This window comes from Eptesicus fuscus, chromosome 4 (assembly GCF_027574615.1).
Source record: "Eptesicus fuscus isolate TK198812 chromosome 4, DD_ASM_mEF_20220401, whole genome shotgun sequence".
In the NCBI taxonomy this organism is placed as follows: Eukaryota; Metazoa; Chordata; class Mammalia; order Chiroptera; family Vespertilionidae; genus Eptesicus; species Eptesicus fuscus.
Genome location: NC_072476.1, coordinates 3,733,628 through 3,753,110, shown reverse-complemented (window position 1 = coordinate 3,753,110; position 19,483 = coordinate 3,733,628). Strand labels below are relative to the sequence as shown.

Here is a 19,483-nt window from a genome sequence, read left to right as displayed (position 1 = left end):
GCCCTCAGGGGATGTCCTACTGACAGCTTAGGCCCGCGCCCCACAGGGAGTAGGCCTAAGCCGCAGTCTGGCCTCCCTTTGTGGGAGGCAACTGGGCTGATCAGGGGAAGGCACCAGCCCCATCACCCTGCTGCTGCAGCCACTGCTAGTCACCGCAGCCACCAAGGTGTTTTTATGAACACGGACTCCATTCCCTTCACCAAGAAAAAATGACAACTTTCTTTAGGCATTTTCAAGATGTGTCTTTCATAGGATATGCATTTATTTTTTATCCTCACTGAGGATATGTTTCCATTGACTTTTAGAGAATGTGGAAGAGAAAGGGAAAGACAGAAACATCAAAGTGAGAGGAACACTTTGATTGGTTGCCTCCTGCATGAGCCCTGATCTGGGCCCCGGCCAGGGAGGAGCCTGCAACCTAGGTACATGCCCTTGATCAGAATCGAACCCAGACCCTGCTGTCTGCAGGCCCAGGCATTATTCACTGAGTCAAACCAGCTAGGGCAGAGTATGACATTTCTTAGCCCTCCAGCAGTGGACCTTCATTTTTTTCTCCAGAAGTGTGGTGGAAAAACCCTAGATCAGCTTTTTGGATTCTTATTACCCAAGTTACTAAGAATATTACCAGTGGCATACAGGAAGCTTAGACAATGTGCAGTCAGAAAAGGTGTTTCCTCTATAGTTCACACCAATCGAGGGCTGGGCCCTGCCCAGGCCTAAAGCCTCTGGCCGAAGCTTTAGGCCTGGGCAGGCCCCTCCAACTCCCTCTGATCACCGGCTCAACCCTGCTCAGGCCTGCCCAGACCGAAAGCCTCTGGGGCAGGAGTGGAAACCCAGCTCCCTGCGATCAATTGCACGGGGTCCCCTCCTGCCCAGGCCAAAAACAGACCCCCAGCTCCCTGCCCAGGCGATCGATCACAGGGGGTCTGCTGGTGCACCAGGTTGAAGCAACCCCCAGCTCCCTGCGATCGATTGCAGGGGGTCTGCTCCAGCAGCAGGCCACAGCGGACACCTAGCTCCCTGTCATCAATCACAGGGGGTCCGCTCGTGCACCGGAGGCTTTCGGCCTGGTGCCAGAGCAGACCCCAGGTCCCTGCGATTCGTTGCAGGGGGTCCGCTCAGGGCGCCCATGTATGCAAATTATCCGCCATCTTGGATGGGTTTATTTGCATACTCGCTCTGATTGGCTGATGGGTGTGGTTTGTGTGGCGGAGTGATGGTTAATTTGCATATTGCTCTTTTATTAGAGAGGATATGCCTAGGCATGGAATTGCTGGGTCATATGGTCATTCCACATAAAACTTTTTTTTTTAATTGATTTTTAGAGAGAGAAGAGAGAAAGAAACGTGGATTTGTTGTTCCACTTATTTATGCATTCATTGATTGATTTATTGTATGTACCCTGACTGAGGATTCAACCTGCAATCTTGGCTTATCAGGACAATACTCTAACCAACTAAGCTAACCAGCCAGGGCTATGTTTAACTTTCTGAGGAATTGCCAAACTTTCCTATAGCAGCTGCACCATTTTGTATCCCGCTACAATGTGCGTAAGGATTCCAGTTTCTCCACATCCTCGCCAGTACTTATAATTTGCCATTTTAAAATTATAACCATCCTTGTGGATGTGAAGTGGTATCTAATTTTGGTTTTAATCTGCATTTCTCAGTGACTAATGATGTTGAGCATCTTTTCATGTGTTTAGAGACCATTTGTCTATCTTCTTTAGAGAAATGTCTATTCAAGTCCTTTGCCAATATTTTAGTTAGGTTATTTGTTTTTAATTCTGGGGTTGTAAGGGTCCTCATATTGTAGCTATTTGACCCTTATTAGATGCATGATTTGTAAATACTTTCATTCTATGAACAATAAACTATGCTTTCAGTTGGATTGTTTATTTAGTGCTCTTTTTTCCCTCTCAACTTTTAGTAATTACACTTAATGCTTAATTATTGGGAAGATTTTTTTAAATATATATTTATTGATTTCAGAGAGGAAGGGAGCGGGAGAAAGAGAGAGAAATATCAATGACGAGAAAGAATCATTGATAGGCTGCCTCCTGCATGCCCCGCACTGGGGATCGAGCCTGCAACCTGAGCATGTGCCCTGACTGGGAATCAAATCATGACTTCTTTGTTCATAGGTTGATGCTCAACCACTGAGCCATGACAGTAGGGCTGGAAAGATTTTAAAATTAAATTTCTACATATGGCCGAAACCGGTTTGGCTCAGTGGACAGAGCGTCGGCCTGCGGACTGAAGGGTCCCAGGTTCGATTCCGGTCAAGGGCATGTACCTTGGTTGCAAGCACATCCCCAGTAGGGGTGGTGCAGAAGGCAGCTGATTGATGTTTCTCTATCATTGATGTTTCTAACTCTCTGTCCCTCTCTCTTCCTCTCTGAAAAATCAATAAAATATATATTTAAAAAATAAAATTTCTACATATGTACAGAGAAAAGTGTCTGGCTGGAAATACTCTAAAAAACAATGGTCATGCCCTAGCTGGTTTGGCTCAGTGGCTAGAGTGTCAGCCTGCTGACTGAAGGGTCCCAGGTTCCATTCCGGTCAGGGTTGCAGGCTTGAACCCCAGTAGTGGGCATGCAGGAAGCAGCCGATCAATGATTCTCTCTCGTCATTGATGCTTCTCTTTGTCCCTCTCCCTTCCTCTCTAAAATCAATAAAAATATACTAAAAAAAACCAATGGTCATTTCTCATGTTAATACTTAGGTCATTTATAATCATAAAATTGGAGGCTATTGAAATAGGAATAAGGTATTAAAATTACTTGAGCCCTGGCCAGTGTGGCTCAGTTGGTTGAGCATTGTCCCGTGCACCGAAAGGTCACTGGTTCCATCCCCAGACAAGACACATGCACAGATTGCAGATTTGATTCCCAGGCAGGGCGCAATTTCTCTCTCTCCCCTTCTCACTTCCTCTCTGTCTCTAAAATCAATAAAAATGTTTTGTTTTAATTATTTGAGCCAAAAACAAACAAACATGAAATAAAAAATTAAGTGAGATATGGGGAAATGGGGAGATATTGGTCAAAGGGTACAGAGTTTCAGTTACACAGAATGAATAAATTCTAGAGATCTAATGTACAGCATGGTGATAATAGTTAATTGTGCATGTATATTGTGTACTTGAAATTTGCTAAGAGAACTGATCTTAAGTGTCCTCAACATACACAAAGATATTGTAACTATGTGAATTGATGGATATGTTAATTAACTTGATTATGGTAACACTTTGTAATGTATACATATATCAAAATATCACATGTACACCTTAAATTTATATAGTTTTTATCAGTTGTACCTCGAAAAAGCTGCAAAAAAACTAAGAAAAAAATGACTTCAATAAAAATAGGTAATCTTTTAGTTTAAAAGGCATTCTTTCTAGCACAATTCTATTTGTTTACACTTATTTAAATTATGATTAGATTATAAAAAATTTGAACTTTGATTTGCTTGAATGAAATACATCGACTCTTAAGTAAATATTTATGTGTAATATTTTTAAATAATATAGTATTTATATGTAATATTTAAAAATAAATGTGGAATTTTTTGTTTCATTTTAAAAGAAAAATATTAATTATATAAATTTTTCTCCTTAGAACCTAAAACTAAAGTATCTTCTTATGATGCATTACAAATCAACGCCCGTCTCAATGAAGGAACTGGAGACGTTGAGCCTGAGTCCTCCAATGCTGGCCATGGCCCAGTGGAAGGATTACACATTCAGAGAACAGATGATATACAAGAGCATTTTGCCTACAGTGTCAGTGACCCTGATGGTGAGAAAAGGCAGAGTAAGCAGCCAGGGAGAAGAAAGAAGCAACAGAAGAGAACATTTATTTCACAGGAGAGGGAATCTTCCTTTGACACTGATCTACTTATCCTGTCTAGAAAAAATCTAAAGGAACAAGAAGAAATCAATAGAGAAAATCCTGAGACACCTGTACCTAAAATAAGAACTAACTTTCCAAGTCAGTCTGACCTTCCAGATTCTCAAGCACCAATTACAGAAACTAATGAAGGGAGTGTATTAATTCCACCAAATGCCAAACCACCAAGCAGTGTGGATGCTCTTTTAGGAGGGAATCATTTCCCCAGGATGTCCCCACCTCCTTTGCATACTCCATCAGACAGCAGTAGTGGTCAGCACCTTCAACATAAGCCTTCTAAAAGGAACTGTGACCTTATTGCTCATGGCTTAAAAAACATTAGCCCTACCTCACCTGTAAACTTAGAGGCACAGGACAAAAAAATGACTGTCTTTACAGGTAACCCTGAAGTAAATAAAACTATAAGTCCAAGTGGCCAGCTGCCTAGAAATCCTGACTTAGAGGCTGATAATGCATATTCTGTAAATGAATTTGCTTGTAACTTATCAGCAAATGAAAACCAAAACTTAAAAGAACAAAATCACACAGAGAAGGCTTCAGTACCTCCCAGTAGTGCTCTTGAAGGTAGAAATGAACATTTTCAGGAAAATGAGGTTCTGAGTCAGTGTAAAAGTCTTGGCCCAGAAATAATCTCTCCTGTTTCTGCAGAAAATCAAGCACATTCTTGCACCATGCTCGAAGGCCTTTTTCCTGCAGAGTATTATGTCAGAACAGCACGACATATGTCAAATTGCCAGAGGAAAGTAGCCCTGGAGGCTGTAATTCAGAGTCACTTGGGTGTCAAAAAGAAAGGTGTTAAAAATAAAAAGGAAGCTACTAAAAATTTAAAATTTTCCAATGAAGAAACTAACCAAGAGGAATTTAGGGTGTGTGACAGGTATACAGAAAAAGCAAGTTCCAGAAGTCCTTTTCAGAGACTTCTCTCACTAACTGAAGTCAGCTCTCCCACGGGGCACACCACGGATGATTTTTCTAGGACATCGGTTACCCAGTCCTCTGGTAGAAGACCCAGCGGGAAAAGGAAGTCAGTCCGCACCCCTACATTACATCGTCATGAACTACTTTTGCCCACTTCTGGCACATCAGCTGTTAATAGGTCCAAGGACAAAGATCAGAATGAAAAAGCAGTTATTCATGGTAAGAGGGAAGTTCAAGGTAAATCAAGGTGTGGTGGAGGATGCTGATGACGATGGCCTCTAATGCTTATTATGTGCCTGGCGCTTTCTGAAGGTCATACAGACACTAATCATTGAATCATCTCAGGAGGTAGAATCTGTTTTTCTCTTCACCTTACAGATGAAACTAAGGCATAAGGAGATTAAAGTGCTTTAATTAATTAAAGTGACAGAACTGGAGTTCAGACCTGGCCATGTGATGCTAGAGTTCAATATTCTGGTTGGAAAAGTTGACACAGAGGGAAAGTATATTGAAAGCTTACCTAAAATTAGTATTCAGGTACAACATAGTCTTTATCCAAGGGTAGAAATATAGCTAATATAGAAAGTGTTTCTAAAGTAAAAGGAAATATGTGTCAGAGTAAGGTCATTGACAGACTCTCACAGGAATGATTGTGGAATAAAATACAATCAGTCTGAGCAACTTTTTTGAGTAAAATAGCCAATATAATCTCTCTGAGCTCTGTGGGATACAAGATTTTGGAAGCTAGCAAGTGAATATTTTTTTCATTTACTTGGGAGTTATATCTGATAAACTGAGCATGAAAACTGGATAATTCACTCTGCTTCTATACTAGAGGTCAGCAAACTTTCTGTACAGGGCCATGTAGAAAACTGTGCTCTATCAGAGCTACTCAAGTAGAGTGCAAAAATAGCCACAGACAACATGTAAATGTGACCAAATTCCAGTAACAGTTACAAAAATAAAGCCTGCTTTCTCTATATCCTTGGACTCAGGCCCTGGTCTGTGTGCTTTAATTAATCTATCTATCTAGATATATAGATATATATATAAAAAAGCCTATCTAGATATATAGATATATAAAAAAGAACAACCAGTCGCTATGACACTCACTGACCACCAGGGGGCAGACACTCAATGCAAGAGCTGCCCCTTGGTGGTCAGTGCACTCTCACAGCCAACCTCCCGCGCTGGCCAGGCTGAGGAACTACACTTGTGCACGAATTTGTGTACTGGGCCTCTAGTTAAAAATAAGAGTCATTATGATGTATCATCTTCTAAGTCAATAAGAATACAAAGGAAAAAAAAATACAAAGGAATAGAAAGTAGGGCAATATAATAATAAACTAGAAACTTCCTTTTGTATATGTTGACATAATCTGCTATTTTAGTAACCAGCTACATTTAAAAAAAAAATTTTAGGTGACCTTCACATATGAATAATTCAGTGACATTTAGTACATTTACAACATGCAACCGTGATGCCTACCTAGTTCCAAAACATTTTCATCACCTGACATGGAAATTCTGTACCCACTAAGCATTTGATGGTCATTTCTTCTCGCCCAGCCATTGGCAACCACCAATCTATTCTATATGGGTTTACTTATTTCATGTCAATGTATTATACAATGTGCGATCTTTTATGTCCGGCTGCTTTCACCTTGCTTTCAAGATAATCCATGTTCTAGCATGTATCAGTACTTCATTCTTTTTTTATGACTGAATTATCCATTGTATATATATGTACTAGCATTTATTTATTCATTTATTAGGTGATGGATGCAGCTGCATTTTGAATGGTATAGAAAAATTCCAGTCGCTAAGAATCCTGTATAATAAAATCCTAATATGCAAATCGACCGAATGGTGGAATAACCAGTTGCTGTGACATGCACTGACCACCAGGGGACATTGTAAATGCAAGAGCTGCCCCCTGGTGGTCAGTACGCTCCCACAGGGGGAGCGCTGCTCAGCCAGAAGCTGGGCTCATGGCTGGCAAGCACAGCGGCCATGGCGGGAGCCTCTCCTGCCTCCGAGGCAGCGCTAAGGAGGAGCCAGCCCAGCTTCTGGCTGGCAAGCACAGAGGTGGTGGTGGCAGGCGGACATCCCCCGCAGGGTCCCGGACTGCAAAAGGGTACAGGCCGGGCTGAGGGACACCCCACACCCCCCAGTGCACTAATGTCGTGCACCAGGCCTCTAGTAGTAAATAACTTTTTGCTTGAAAAGGGGACTAAGTTTTCTTCAGTGAGAAGAGCCAGCATTTTGTAGACCGTATTCTGATAGTTTGTTGGAATCATAGTTAGAGCAGAAAGGACTTTAGAGATTCTTAGTCCACTTCCTTTCTGAGGGACCAGGAAAGATGAAGTGCATTGACTTGCCCAAAGTAGCACAGCAAGTCAGTGGCTGAGCTGGGACTAGACCCCTGTTGTGACCCAACTAACACTGTCAACACCTGTTTGGGCAACTGCACAAGGAGAGCTGCCAGTTAACCACAAACCTGTGGCTGATGTTTGAACTGAGGTTTCAGGGTCACGGAGGGGGAAAGTGATGAACCTGTCACATCCTGTTGGAGGTTAGAAGTGCACTGTTTTTGGGGGTGTTAATGTCTCTTGTTGGATATTTGTTATTGTTGTTCCTTTCTATTTTAGGGAAGGAAGGTCACTGCCAAAAAGAGGACTCCTTTTCCATTAATAATGCTTATTTAGCTTTGGGTGGTAATGCTTCCAGTGCTCCGTCTCGTAAGAATGAAATGCCAAGTTTAAAGCAACTGTCGTCTTTTCTCAAAATCACAGACTTTCAGTTACCTGATGAAGACTTTGGGTCTCTTAAGCTTGAAAAACTGAAGTTCTGCTCAGAAAAGCTGATTGAGCCTTTCAGGTCAAACGTGTATGGAGAGAGGCATCTGAAAGAGGGAAATTACCTTGTTTTGGAGGAACTGACTCCTAAGCAAATCCACATGGAAATGGAGGACTTGGGAGAGGAACTGATTGTTCTACCAGGAAAAGCACCCTCTGAAATGCCAAAGCAAAAAAGCCAGCCTGGGCATAAGGGCCTTTCCTCGTCCACATTACTCTTCACTCCGGTAAATGCTGTTACACCCGATAGTAATGGCCGACCGACCGCAGATGTGTGCTCCCCCGCTTTCCCCGTCTTGGGCACTACTCCAGCGCTTGGCTCCCCAACACGCTCTGACAAAGTGTCTGCAGAGGTCGTTGAGCTAACTTGCTCTTCACCCCAGCTTTCTCCTGGGGAAGCTGGTGATAGTAAGCAAGGCCACAGTTGCACCAGCCAACCGAAATTAGATGGCAGCCTGTGTGTGACAGGAAGGAAGGGACAGCCTGACTGTGCCTACGATTCTGGCCCCCGAGCAACACCTTTCCCCACTGAGTCATGCCCTTCCAAAGAAAATCCGCTCTGTGGAAGCACATGCCTTGACTCATGGAAACATTCCATCGAACAGGTACAATCTGCTTCCTTTGTGACATTTTCTCTGAAGGAATGAAACACCTCAGTGACTTCTGTACACATTGGCTCCTCGGTGTTTAAGAATGCTTTGATATGTTTCCTTGATAGGACATCACTGTAAACTTTTAAGTTCATTCTGGGGGAATTAAAGTTAATTTTAAAATGTGTTTAATAATGGCTTTGTCATCAGTGAAGCAGTTTGCCATAAGAAGTAGGCATTCTGATGAGTGAGTGGTGCAGCAGATGTCGTACGTAAAGTGTAGATTAATGGTGTGACTTTTGTTTCTACAGACTGAATTAGCAGACGTTCCTGCTTGTGACAGCTTAAACCCAGGCAACCTACAATTGGTTTCAAAGTTAAAGGTCAGAACACTGTTACCTTCTAATGTGTCTTTGTCTTACATGTAAGAAATGTGATGAATAGGAAAATGGAGAATTGTATTAGATAGATTTTCATTTTTTTTAATATATGTTTATTGATTTCAGAGAGGAAGAGAGAGAGAAACATCAGTGATAAGAGAGAATCATTAATCGGCTGCCTCCTGCACTGCCTCCCACCGGGAACGGAGCCCACAACCCAGGCATGTGCCCTGACCGGGAATCAAACCATGACCTCCTGGTTCACAGGTAGACACATTCAACCACTAAACCACGCCGGCCAGGCTATAGTTTTTCATTCTTAACTTAATACTATTAAATAAATTTGGTAAAAAACGATTCAGAAAAACAGATTTAAGTTCTTTGTTTTTCACAGTATTTACCTGTATTCATATTTTGAGATCATCTGAAGAAGTTTGTGTGTCAAACTATTGCCAAGAAAACTTAAACTCATTAATTCAACTTATCTAAATAAAAATCAGATATTAACAGAGGGAGAGAAAGAAAGAGGAGTCATTTGTGACTCTCCTACCCAAATCATCAAATGTTTCTAGAAGAACCACTTATGGTGATATATCAGAAAATGGGTAGCAGTTCTTGATTGTGATGTGGTGAATGGTTAATCTTCATATGCTGTGTGATGTATGTGGTTCTAAGAAATATAAATTACAATATTCTGTTAATGAACCCTGGCCAGTTGGTTAGAGTGGTTAAACTTGGCATTCTGATATGCCAAGTTTGCAGGTTCGGTCCCCTGTCAGGGCACATACAAGAAGCAACCAGTGAAGCCATAAAATAAGTGGAACAACAAGTTGATTTCTCTCTTTCCCTCCTTCTCTCTTTCTCTGTCTTTCTTTCCCCCTTTCTCTCTCTCTCTCTCTAAACTCAATAAATTTTTCTTAAACTGATGATTGCATTAAAAAAACAATATTCTGTTAATGACATTTTAGTAAATCCTGAGAATTAGATTTGACCTGTGACTTAATTAACTCAGTATTCATGTGTAGAGTATGGTTTCTCAATTTCAGCACTGTTGACATTAGGGGCTGGATAATTCTTTGCTGTGAGAGGTTGGGGGACCTGTGCATTGTAGGAAAGCCAGTGATAGTAACACCCAAAATGTCGGCAGGCATTGTCAAGTGTTCCCCAAGGAGGGTTGCAAAATTGCCCCAGCTGAGAACAGCTGGTACAGAAGAAAGAGCTTAAAACCCACATAAACTGTTTGCCAATTATCTATCGGCTTTGTGACATTGGGCAAATCATTTAGCCTCTGAGCTCCAGATTCCTTTTCAATAAGAGATACATAGTAATACTTAGGTCATTTCAAAGCTATTCTTTTTTTTTTTTTTATATATTTTTATTGATTTTTTACAGAGAGGAAGAGAGAGGGATAGAGAGCCAGAAACATCGATGAGAGAGAAACATCGACCAGCTGCCTCCCGCACACCCCCCACCGGGGATGCGCCCGCAACCAATGTACATGCCCTTGACCGGAACCGAACCCGGGACCCTTCAGTCGCAGGCCGACGCTCCATCCACTGAGCCAAACCGGCCTCGGCTCAAAGCTATTCTTGAATCAATTTTAATAATTTAGTTTCTTCAGGAATCAACCATTTCATTGTATCTTCAAGTTTGTAAAATCCCCCATTTCTAAAAAATATTTTTTTCCTACATCAGATTTAAGAGATTTGTCCATTCTGCTGGTCTTGTAGAAAATTAGTTTTTGGTTGTATTGATTGTTAGTTGATGTTTTCATTTCCTATTTCATTTACTTTTGTTTTTACCCTTAGTAACTCCTTCCTTCTGTTTTTCATTGTGCTCCTTTTATTGTTTTTTACTTTCTTGAGCTGCTTGCTTACTTTATCTTTCTGATTTTTTTTTTTATCTTTCTGATTTTTAATAAATGCATTTATGATTGATTATACAGTTTTTTGGGAAATCTTGCTTTGGGCCACACGCTGCATGTTTGGATGCCTAGTGCTCTCCTTGCTGTTCATATAGAAATAGTATGTTATTTCAGTCCTGAGGGGTTTATCAGGATGTTTAATTTCTAAGTGGGTAAGTTCTTATGGACTATCTTGGTTAAATTTGAATGTATTCTATTCTGGAGTAGTCTGTTCTTTAATTTCTTATTTTTTATTTTTTTTATTTTTTAAATATATTTTATTGATTTTTTACAGAGAGAAAGGGAGAGGGATAGAGAGTTAGAAACATCGATGAGAGAGAATCATCGACCAGCTGCCTCCTGCACGCCCCCTACTGGGGATGTGCCCGCAACCAAGGTACATGCCCTTAACCGGAATCGAACCTGGGACCTTTCAGTCCGCAGACCGACGCTCTATCCACTGAGCCAAACCGGTTTCGGCTAATTTCTTATTTTTTAAGGTTTTTGTTTGTGTGTTTTTTGAGAGAGGAAGAGAGAGAGAAACATCAATTGGTTGCCTCCTGTATGCGTCCCAACCAGAGATTGAACCCGTAACCTAGGTCTGTGCCCTGACCTGGAATCCAACCTGCGAACTTTAGGTGTATGGGACTATGCGCCAACCAAGTGAGCCACCCAGCCAGGGTGGAGCTATACTTTTAAATTACATCATGAGGTGAAGGTGTATAGGCAGTTTTTTTTAGTTACCTGTAAGACCCACCATTGCCTCTGTTTTGACCTGCATAAAACTTTCATTACACTTACTTGGTATTTAATTAATTCTTGTCATGCATCACTTTCCATATTTATTTTTTTCATAAAACAGACCCCAAGTATCCTTTTAGCATAACATTATTGCCACTCTGGTTAGAATCATTCAGGTTCCTGCTCCGTGGATGTGAGTGCCGTGTGGTGGGAAATAGCTGGTGTCAAAGAGCCGTGTATCGTAACTGCTTGTGAATATGCAGTTTCTCTTTGGAAACTTCTGGATACTGGGCAGTGGGAAAAAATGTATTCCTGGCACTTTGCAGAGGTGAGTCCAAGTCTAAAAGAGATCTTGGGGTTATTTGCATGATAAGGGATGGGCAGCTCACCAAAGAGGGAGAGGGGGTCTGTGACTGCAGAACAGAACAGAGATCAGCTTTATTAGGAGAATCAAACATAGCAGAGAAGTTGTGCAGTGAGCACCGTGTCCCTGCCGTCTGGTCTACAGTCCACATCGTGCTTCATTAGCTTGATCGCACGCTCATCCAGAAGTGGATCATGATCTCGATCTGATGAAGCAGCTTGGCATTTCCAGCTGTTCTGACTTCTAAGCATGCTGACACCCATCGTTCCTGCTGCTTTTCCGCGTGTGTTTTCTTCCAGGTCCCGTCCACCTTCATACATATCTATCTGGTGCGCTCCTAGTGGCTTACAATTTTTAAACTGCTTTTTCTCACTTAGCATATACACATTTCTCCTTCATACTTATCTATGTAGAATTTTATTTATATTTCCAGATTTATTCAGGCATAATTGACAAATAAACTTGTAATATGTCTAACGTGTACTCATTGATCATTTGATATGTGTATACATTGGGAAAGGAATCCCACAATTAAGTGATGGGAACACATCCATCACTTTGCATAATTACCTTTATTTTCTTTTTGTGAGAACCTTGAAGATCTAATCTCCTCTCTTAGCAGATTTCATTCTTGTTCTCTAGTATATCCACAGCTTCTTGCTCTGTGCTTGTGCTCAAATAAATAAATATTTGTTCAGTGAATAAATTTATTTTAATGGTTGTATTGGCTCAAATGCCAGAATTTGCTTAACTGTTCCCCTGTTGGTAGGAGCATAAGCTGCATTAATAAACGCTGCAGTAAACACTGTTATGCATGTAGCTTATTTGGATTTACGACTCATAAAAAAGGGTGTTTGCTGAACCTTCTCACATTTCCAAATGTTGGAAACTATCCTGGTATAGTAAGAATAAAAACATGCAACAAATTTTGGAAAATTTAGATTGATTAAAAATGAAACAACCAAACATTATTTTGGCTCTTATTTTATTTAGGTTCCAGTGTTACAGATAGTTCCCGTGCCTGATGTGTGTAATCTTGTGTGTGTGGCCTTGGGGAATTTGGAAATCAGAGAAATCAGGTGCGTGGTTCTCCAGAAGTTTTCTTTTTCTTTATCTTTCACTTGACCCCGCACTGAAGTTTCCTTTTAAAATTTGAACCTAGTCCTTTACTATTAAAGACTTATTTTCTGCCCTGGCCGGTGTGGCTCAGTTGGCCGAGCGTCCCGTGCACTGAAAGGCTGTAGGTTCGATTCTCGGTCAGGGCACGTGCCCCGGTTTCGGCCTTGATCCAAAACCTGGGCTTCCCTGAGCCTGCCCCACATACATGTCATTTAAAAGGTCAGCCAGATGTTTAGGCAGAGATTATAGCAAGAGTTTAGGGCTCTTCTCTGGCTCTCTGCTTTTGGGGTTTCTCTGCCTCACTTTCCCGCTGAACCTGTAAGACAGAAGGGAAGCAGCCAGTGGATGTTTCTCTCCCTCTCCCTCTCTCTGTAAAATCAATTTTTCAATCTTATTTTTTTTTTTAAAAAAGACGCCTGACTTCTCTGCATTTTTTCTTATGTTTGGCTTAGGGCGTTACTTTGTTCCTCTGATGGTGGATGTGAAAAGCAGGTGCTCCTGAGGACTGGAAATATACACGCTGTGCTTGGCCTGACACAGAGGAGGCTAGTCAGCAGCAGCAGGACCCTCTGTGATCAGCAAGTGGAGGTCATGACATTTGCAGAAGGAGGGTAAGAAAAGCACCAGCTGGTTTAACCATCAGATAAAGAATGATTTCATCCCAGGGTTTCAGAGAAAGTTGGATCCCCAGCATCTTGTCTTTCTATGCTGTGGGCGTGGTGTCGCAGGTTCTGCTCAACACTGGAACGTAGAGCAGTTAGAAGGGTGGAAGCGGACGTGCAGAGAGGAAGCCAGCGCAGTGGAGAGGCTCAGCAAATGTTGCTTGTTCCTTTTGTCTTTGAAATCTCTGTGTGCCCCTTAAATATTTCAGGTACCTCAAGATTCTAGACCCTTCTCTTGCTCTACACACTTGGTTTTCATGGCTTCAGTTACTGTCCAGATGCTGACTACTTGTGAGCATACATTTCCAGCTCTGAGCTCTTTCTTGACCTCCAGACCTGCATGCCTCTTTATTAGACATCTGGGGTTCCCTCAGATCCACGTTGAAAATGAAGCTCTGAGTTTCCTCTGTGTCTGTTGTATACTCATTTATATACTTTATTGTGATTATTAATCTGTCTTTTCTGATAATAGACGACATGTCTTTTTATAAACTGCTGCAGTAATCTAGACGAGATAAATAATTATTTGCTTAAATTAGGGAAGTGTTCATGGAGATGGGGAGAAGCAGGCAGATTTGGGGTAGGTGAGATGATAAAATCATTAGTACTTGGTGATTGAGGAGCTAGAAAGGAGGGAGACAAGGAAAATGTGCAGGTGTCTGGGCCGGCCACCTGGGTGATGGTGCCATTCGCTGAGATAGGAATGCAGAAAAAAACACAAAGTTTAAGGAGAGGGCTGGTGAAGTTAGTTGGATGTGATGAGTTTGTAGTGCTCGCAGTATATCCAGGTGGATAATTAGAAGTAATGCATGTTTGTTGTAGAAAGTTTAGCATATACATGTTTTCTAATTGGATCTTTTTTCTGGTATTGGGTTAGTGTTTATTGCACAGAGTTCAATAATATGTGGAAGGGCTGCTTAGAAAGTGCTTTGCTACAAAGTGCTGGGTTTTAATACTATTTTAAACGCAGAAGTGAAGAAAAACAGTTTTTGATGCCTCCTGAAGAGACTGTACTAACTTTTGCTGAGGTTCAAGGGACGCAGGAAGCTCTGCTTGGTACCACTATAATGAACAACATTGTTATTTGGTAAGTTTTCCCTCAAGATCCTCAGTTTTCTTTTCTGTAATATAGGGATATACCTCCAATTTCACAGGGTCAGTAAGATGAGATAAGAGGCTGTAAATATGATAGTTTTTGTTTGTTTACTGTCGGGTGCTAGATACTTAATAAGAACATCATATTAATTCAGACATTGTGAAAAGTATCAGTCTGAGTAGACTATAATGAATGAAATTTTATTGGCAAAAATGTACGATTGTTTCTGCTTCTGGTTAATGCTTGAGTGGCTTCTACCAGAGACCAACTCTCCTACTTCAAGTAACTATAAACTCTGGAATAAATATAAAAATCAATTAACTGAAGACACTGGAGAGTGAGGAAAAGAAGAAAGATACTGGGGGGCGGTTCGACCCTTCGAGACAGGAAATGTCACTGGACAAGGTTGCTGTTCTTAGGCTTTTAGTAGAGGGCAGGCTCCACTCCACACACGGAGTGGCCAAAAGCTTGATAGAAAACCTTCTGATGTGTTGTAGAATTGTACACCTGAAACATGTATAATTTTGTAAACCAGTGTCTCCCCAATACATTCTTTTTGTTGTTAATCCTAACCCAAGAATATTTTTTCCATTTTTTTTAAGAGAGCATGGAAGGGAGAGAGGTGGGAGAGAGAGAGAGAAACATCCATCTGAGAGACACATTAATTGGTTGCCTCCTGCACGTGCCCCGACTGGGCCAGAGATAAAACCTGCAATCCAGGTACATGCCCTTGACCTGGAATCGAACCCTCCGCCTTTCAGTCTGAGGGCCGATGCTCTAACCACTGAGAAAACCAGCCAGGGCTCCCAAATACATTTAATAAAAAGCAAACTTGCTGTCCTGCTGGTTCAGTGTGAAAGTGAGGCAGAGAAATCCCAGAAGCAGAGAGCCAGAGAAGAGCCCTAACTCTTGCTATAATCTCTGCCTAAATATCTGACCTTTTAAATGACATGTATGTGGGGCAGACGCAGGGAAGCCTAGGTAAGGCAAAAAGAACTGAACTAGGTTTTCAGCAACTGGAATTTGAGGTTAGCCAAGTTACCAGGTTACTGGGGGGGAGGTGTGGGGCCAGAATCAGTATTCTTCAGGGAAACCTAAGAGAATCCAGAGTTTATGCGAAGTGTCATTTGTGATGTCTAGAATATAATCCAGAATTACTAGATACATAAAAAATGGTTCATTACAGGATCCAAATTAATAACTTTGTGATAGGGAAACTGAAGTCAAGGAGTCCCCAGCCACCTCTCTTTCCTGATCATAGGGAGAACCATGCCTGGTCATTGGCACTTGCAGGGTTAATTTGTATTAGAATAGTGATTTTTTTTTTTTTTCTCAGAAGCTTTTCCATTAACTGTTTCCTTGGAGCCAGAATGGTCTTGAAAAGAGAAAGTTATGATATTAATGTCACTATTACCTACCTCTTCTGCACTGCCCATTGCTAACCTTCTGGCAGTAAAGTAGGAAAGCATGGCCCTGAGAGAAGCCTGCCCTCCTCGCCAGGGAGCCTGAAATGGGACCGTGTTCTGCCCTGCCAGGAGCCCTGTGCTCACATGTCCTGCCATCAGAGCAGCAGGTTCCCTTTGAGCACTTTCCTCAGGTCTCAGGTCTTACTTGAGGACAGTGTTCTTTACAAAGTTCTCTTTTCTGTTCGTTCTGCTGTTTCTAGAGTCCAGACCTTCGTTATTTAGCCCCGAGACTATTAATTTAATCTAGTAATTGCCATCAATCAATATTCAACCTCCAGATCATCTCTTATGCTATTATTTCATAAACACTCTTACTCCCAGCCCTCTCCCCTCTGCCCTAGAAAGAAAACCTTTTGTGGAGCCCATATTTGCCTTTCTTCAGCTTCCATTTCCCAGGCTGTACTACAAAAATTCCCTTTTCAGTGTTCCATACACCTTGGCTCCCTTGTTTCTTCCCATCCCTTATTTCCCCCTTTTCCTAATAGTTGTCTTTTGGCATCTCATATATAATGGATCACAACAGAATTTGGGATTAGGGTGGGACCTCTGTACTAAGAGTAAGTTTGAGCCCTAGCCGGTTTGGCTCAGTGGATAGAGCGTCGGCCTGAGGACTGAAGGGTCCCAGGTTTGATACCAGTCAAGGGCATGTACCTTGGTTGCAGGCATATCCCCAGTAGGGGGCATGCAGGAGGCAGCCGGTCGGTGATTCTCTCTCATCATTGATGTTTCTATTTTTCTCTCCCTCTCCCTTCCTCTCTGAAATCAATAAAATTACATTTTTTAAAAAATGTATATACACTTTAACAGCTGATAGCTCAATTTTGGAAAGGAAATGTGTTTTAACAAACACTGCCTTTATAACGATTCAAAGTATGCATGTACCTTTTGGGGGACACCCTATGCTTGTACATATAGTAGTTGTTTTCCTTTCCTGTGGGACTCCTTATTTGTTGGATGCCTAAAGCCATTCATATTACACTCCAGGTTCAAGTGGTGTGTTTTTTAATAATTTTTTCTGTTTTTATTGACTTTAGAGAGAGAAGAAAGGAGAGGAAGAGTGAGAGAGAAAGAGAGAAACATCGATGTGAGAGAGAAACATGCAGAACACACCCCTACTGGGGATGAGGACCCGCAATGTAGGCATGTTCCCTGACCAGGAATCGAACTAGCAACCTTTTGGTGCAGGGGATGACTCCCAGCCAACTGAGCCACACCAGCCAGGGCTCAAGTGGCTTGTTTTGAAACTACTGCTGAAGGTTTAAATATTAAATCTTGGTCAAGCTACCTTAACTGAGTACCGTCTTTCACTTATTTAATAGATATTTGAGTCTCTACTTCTCTGTGAGGGATGTAAATATGAATCCTGGCCCCAAGGCCCCTAAAACCTAGTAGGTAAATAAGATTGCTTCACAGTTCCTCGTGTCACAATAATAGAGATTTGGACAGAGTGCTTTGGGATTTGGGGAGATAGCAGTTACTATCTACAGAACATGCACTGACCTCTGTAAGGGATACACCTGCTCTGGTTCCCTTGTATGAGAAAACCTTGCATACTTGCATGAGAATTTAGCTTCCTGTCTTTAGTTTTGTATACAATGCCTGGGCCAAAGAAGTTCAGAAGTATGTGTTGAATGATTACATTCTACCCTATTACAGCATACAGTCTATTACATTAAAAGTAAGGCATGTGGACAGTACTATATGGAATTGGAGGTGAGGAGACTTCTGTGGACTGGTGCACACAGGGAGGAGTGAGAGTCTAAACTGAGCTCATGCTGCTGGGAGAAGGTGGGACATGATCTGGGCCGTAAGAAATGGATGGGTGTTGATCTACACAGGGATGGGTTGGCCAGTAATGGGAGGGTATGCGGAGGGATAACTTGAACAAAGGCAGAGACTGGGAACATGCATAACATGTTGACCAGGCAGTGAGCTGTCGGGCACAGGAGCAGTGTGAGTAACAGTGCTACAGGCTGGCTTCGTGAGGACTAAGTACCGTGGAAAATTACTTGGACTTCATCCGTGGCTAATGGGAGCCAACTGAAAGGGTTTCATAGGCAGAGTCACACGATAGAACAGGGTTAATGTCACAAGTCCTCAAGCTGAGGAGTGGTTCCAGCAAACTTTCTTTTTTCTTCTCTTTTACATTTAGCCTCTCCTTTCACCCTTTTTTCCATTTTTCACCCCAGCTCAGTCTTTCCTTCTTTCTCCATTATCTTGGGCTGGCTCTAGAATAAGCAGATATTATAGAGACATAATTATAAGTCTCTTTCAGGTGTCACTCTCTTGCCTAACCAGATTTGGTTTCCTGACCATTGTCCTCCACGGAAAATTTAGGTATAACAAAAATTGTGACAAAATCATAATGATTAGAGCTATACCATGTAATTTTAATACCAAGTAAAATGAGATAATTGAAACCCTTTCTCCTGGAATTTGGAGAGATTTCTCCCTAGTGGCATAGCAGAGGGCTAAACTATCAAATTAAACTATTAGCCAGCCCTGGCAGGTGTGGTTAAGTGATTATAATTACAGCCTGCCCAGCAAAAGGTCACAGGTTCAATTCCCCATCAAGAGCATGTACCTGGGTTGCAGGTTCAATCCCTGGCCTGGGTCTGGACATGTGTGGGAAACAACCAATTGTCTCTCTCTCTCTCTCTCTCTCTCTCTCTCTCTCTCTCTCTCTCTCTCTCTCTCTTTCTCTCTCTCTCTCTCTTCCTCTCTCTCTCTCTCTCTCTCTCTCTCTCTCTCTCATCCTCTCCAACCTTCGCTCCCTTCCACTCTAAAAAATCAATGGAAAAAATATCCTTGGCAGTGGATTAACAATAACAAACAAAAAACCATTGAGCAAATTAAACTATAGTGCTATTTTTAGCTCAGGCTGTGACTAAACAAAACAAAGGTACTATGTCCCTTAGTTTGTTCTTGGTCCCCTCCAAAAGGATGCCATGATAAATAAGAGTATGATGTGCAAACCAGTTTCCTGGAAGAGTGTTATCAGCTTATCTATTTTTGGTGTCTAAGGAATTTAAAAACTGGTCAGCTCCTGAAAAAGATGCACATTGGTGACTCCTACCAAGCCTCCGTCTGTCACAAAGCCTATTCTGAAATGGTAAGTGCCAATCAGCCGGGACCATTCCATGCCTGTTCTGAGTGTTACTCTTGGTATTCCTGAGTGACAGCAATAATTTAGTGAGTAGTAATTAACTGGCCCTCCTTGTTGCCTATTTTTTTCAAAATTGGATAGCAGTGTTTGTTCTTTCTTGAAATGGATGAAAATAAGTGTTGGTATAGTATGATTGCTTGGTGAATTTTCTGGCTGTATGACTTAAGGGCAAACATTACTTTTTGGCTGTGAATTTATACCGAGAAATAGTATCCTGTTAACAGAATTGGCTCCCAACCACATTGCCATAAGTGATTTATGATGTGAATGAATATCCTGAGGAAAGATGATTAAATGAGGACCCGCAATG

General features: G+C 41.7%; 1 protein-coding gene across 8 annotated transcripts in view; it reads left to right on the top strand.

Annotated features, from left to right (window-relative positions):
• PALB2 (partner and localizer of BRCA2) overlaps positions 1 to 19,483 on the top strand; it is a 28,822-nt gene that overhangs the window by 3,377 nt on the left and 5,962 nt on the right. For 2 of the 8 annotated variants that reach the window (XM_054714186.1, XM_054714180.1), the window contains 8 exons: positions 3,620 to 5,065; positions 7,480 to 8,291; positions 8,588 to 8,659; positions 11,467 to 11,628; positions 12,658 to 12,743; positions 13,236 to 13,394; positions 14,416 to 14,532; positions 19,032 to 19,119. In XM_054714186.1, coding sequence (XP_054570161.1) covers positions 3,620 to 5,065; positions 7,480 to 8,291; positions 8,588 to 8,659; positions 11,467 to 11,628; positions 12,658 to 12,743; positions 13,236 to 13,394; positions 14,416 to 14,532; positions 19,032 to 19,119 — 2,942 coding nt within the window. Of the gene's footprint in view, positions 1 to 3,619; positions 5,066 to 7,479; positions 8,292 to 8,587; positions 8,660 to 11,466; positions 11,629 to 12,657; positions 12,744 to 13,235; positions 13,395 to 13,654; positions 13,737 to 14,415; positions 14,533 to 19,031; positions 19,120 to 19,483 lie in introns of those variants that run through there. The other 6 variants (XM_028127403.2, XM_054714181.1, XM_054714182.1 and 3 more) reach the window with 6 other exon arrangements.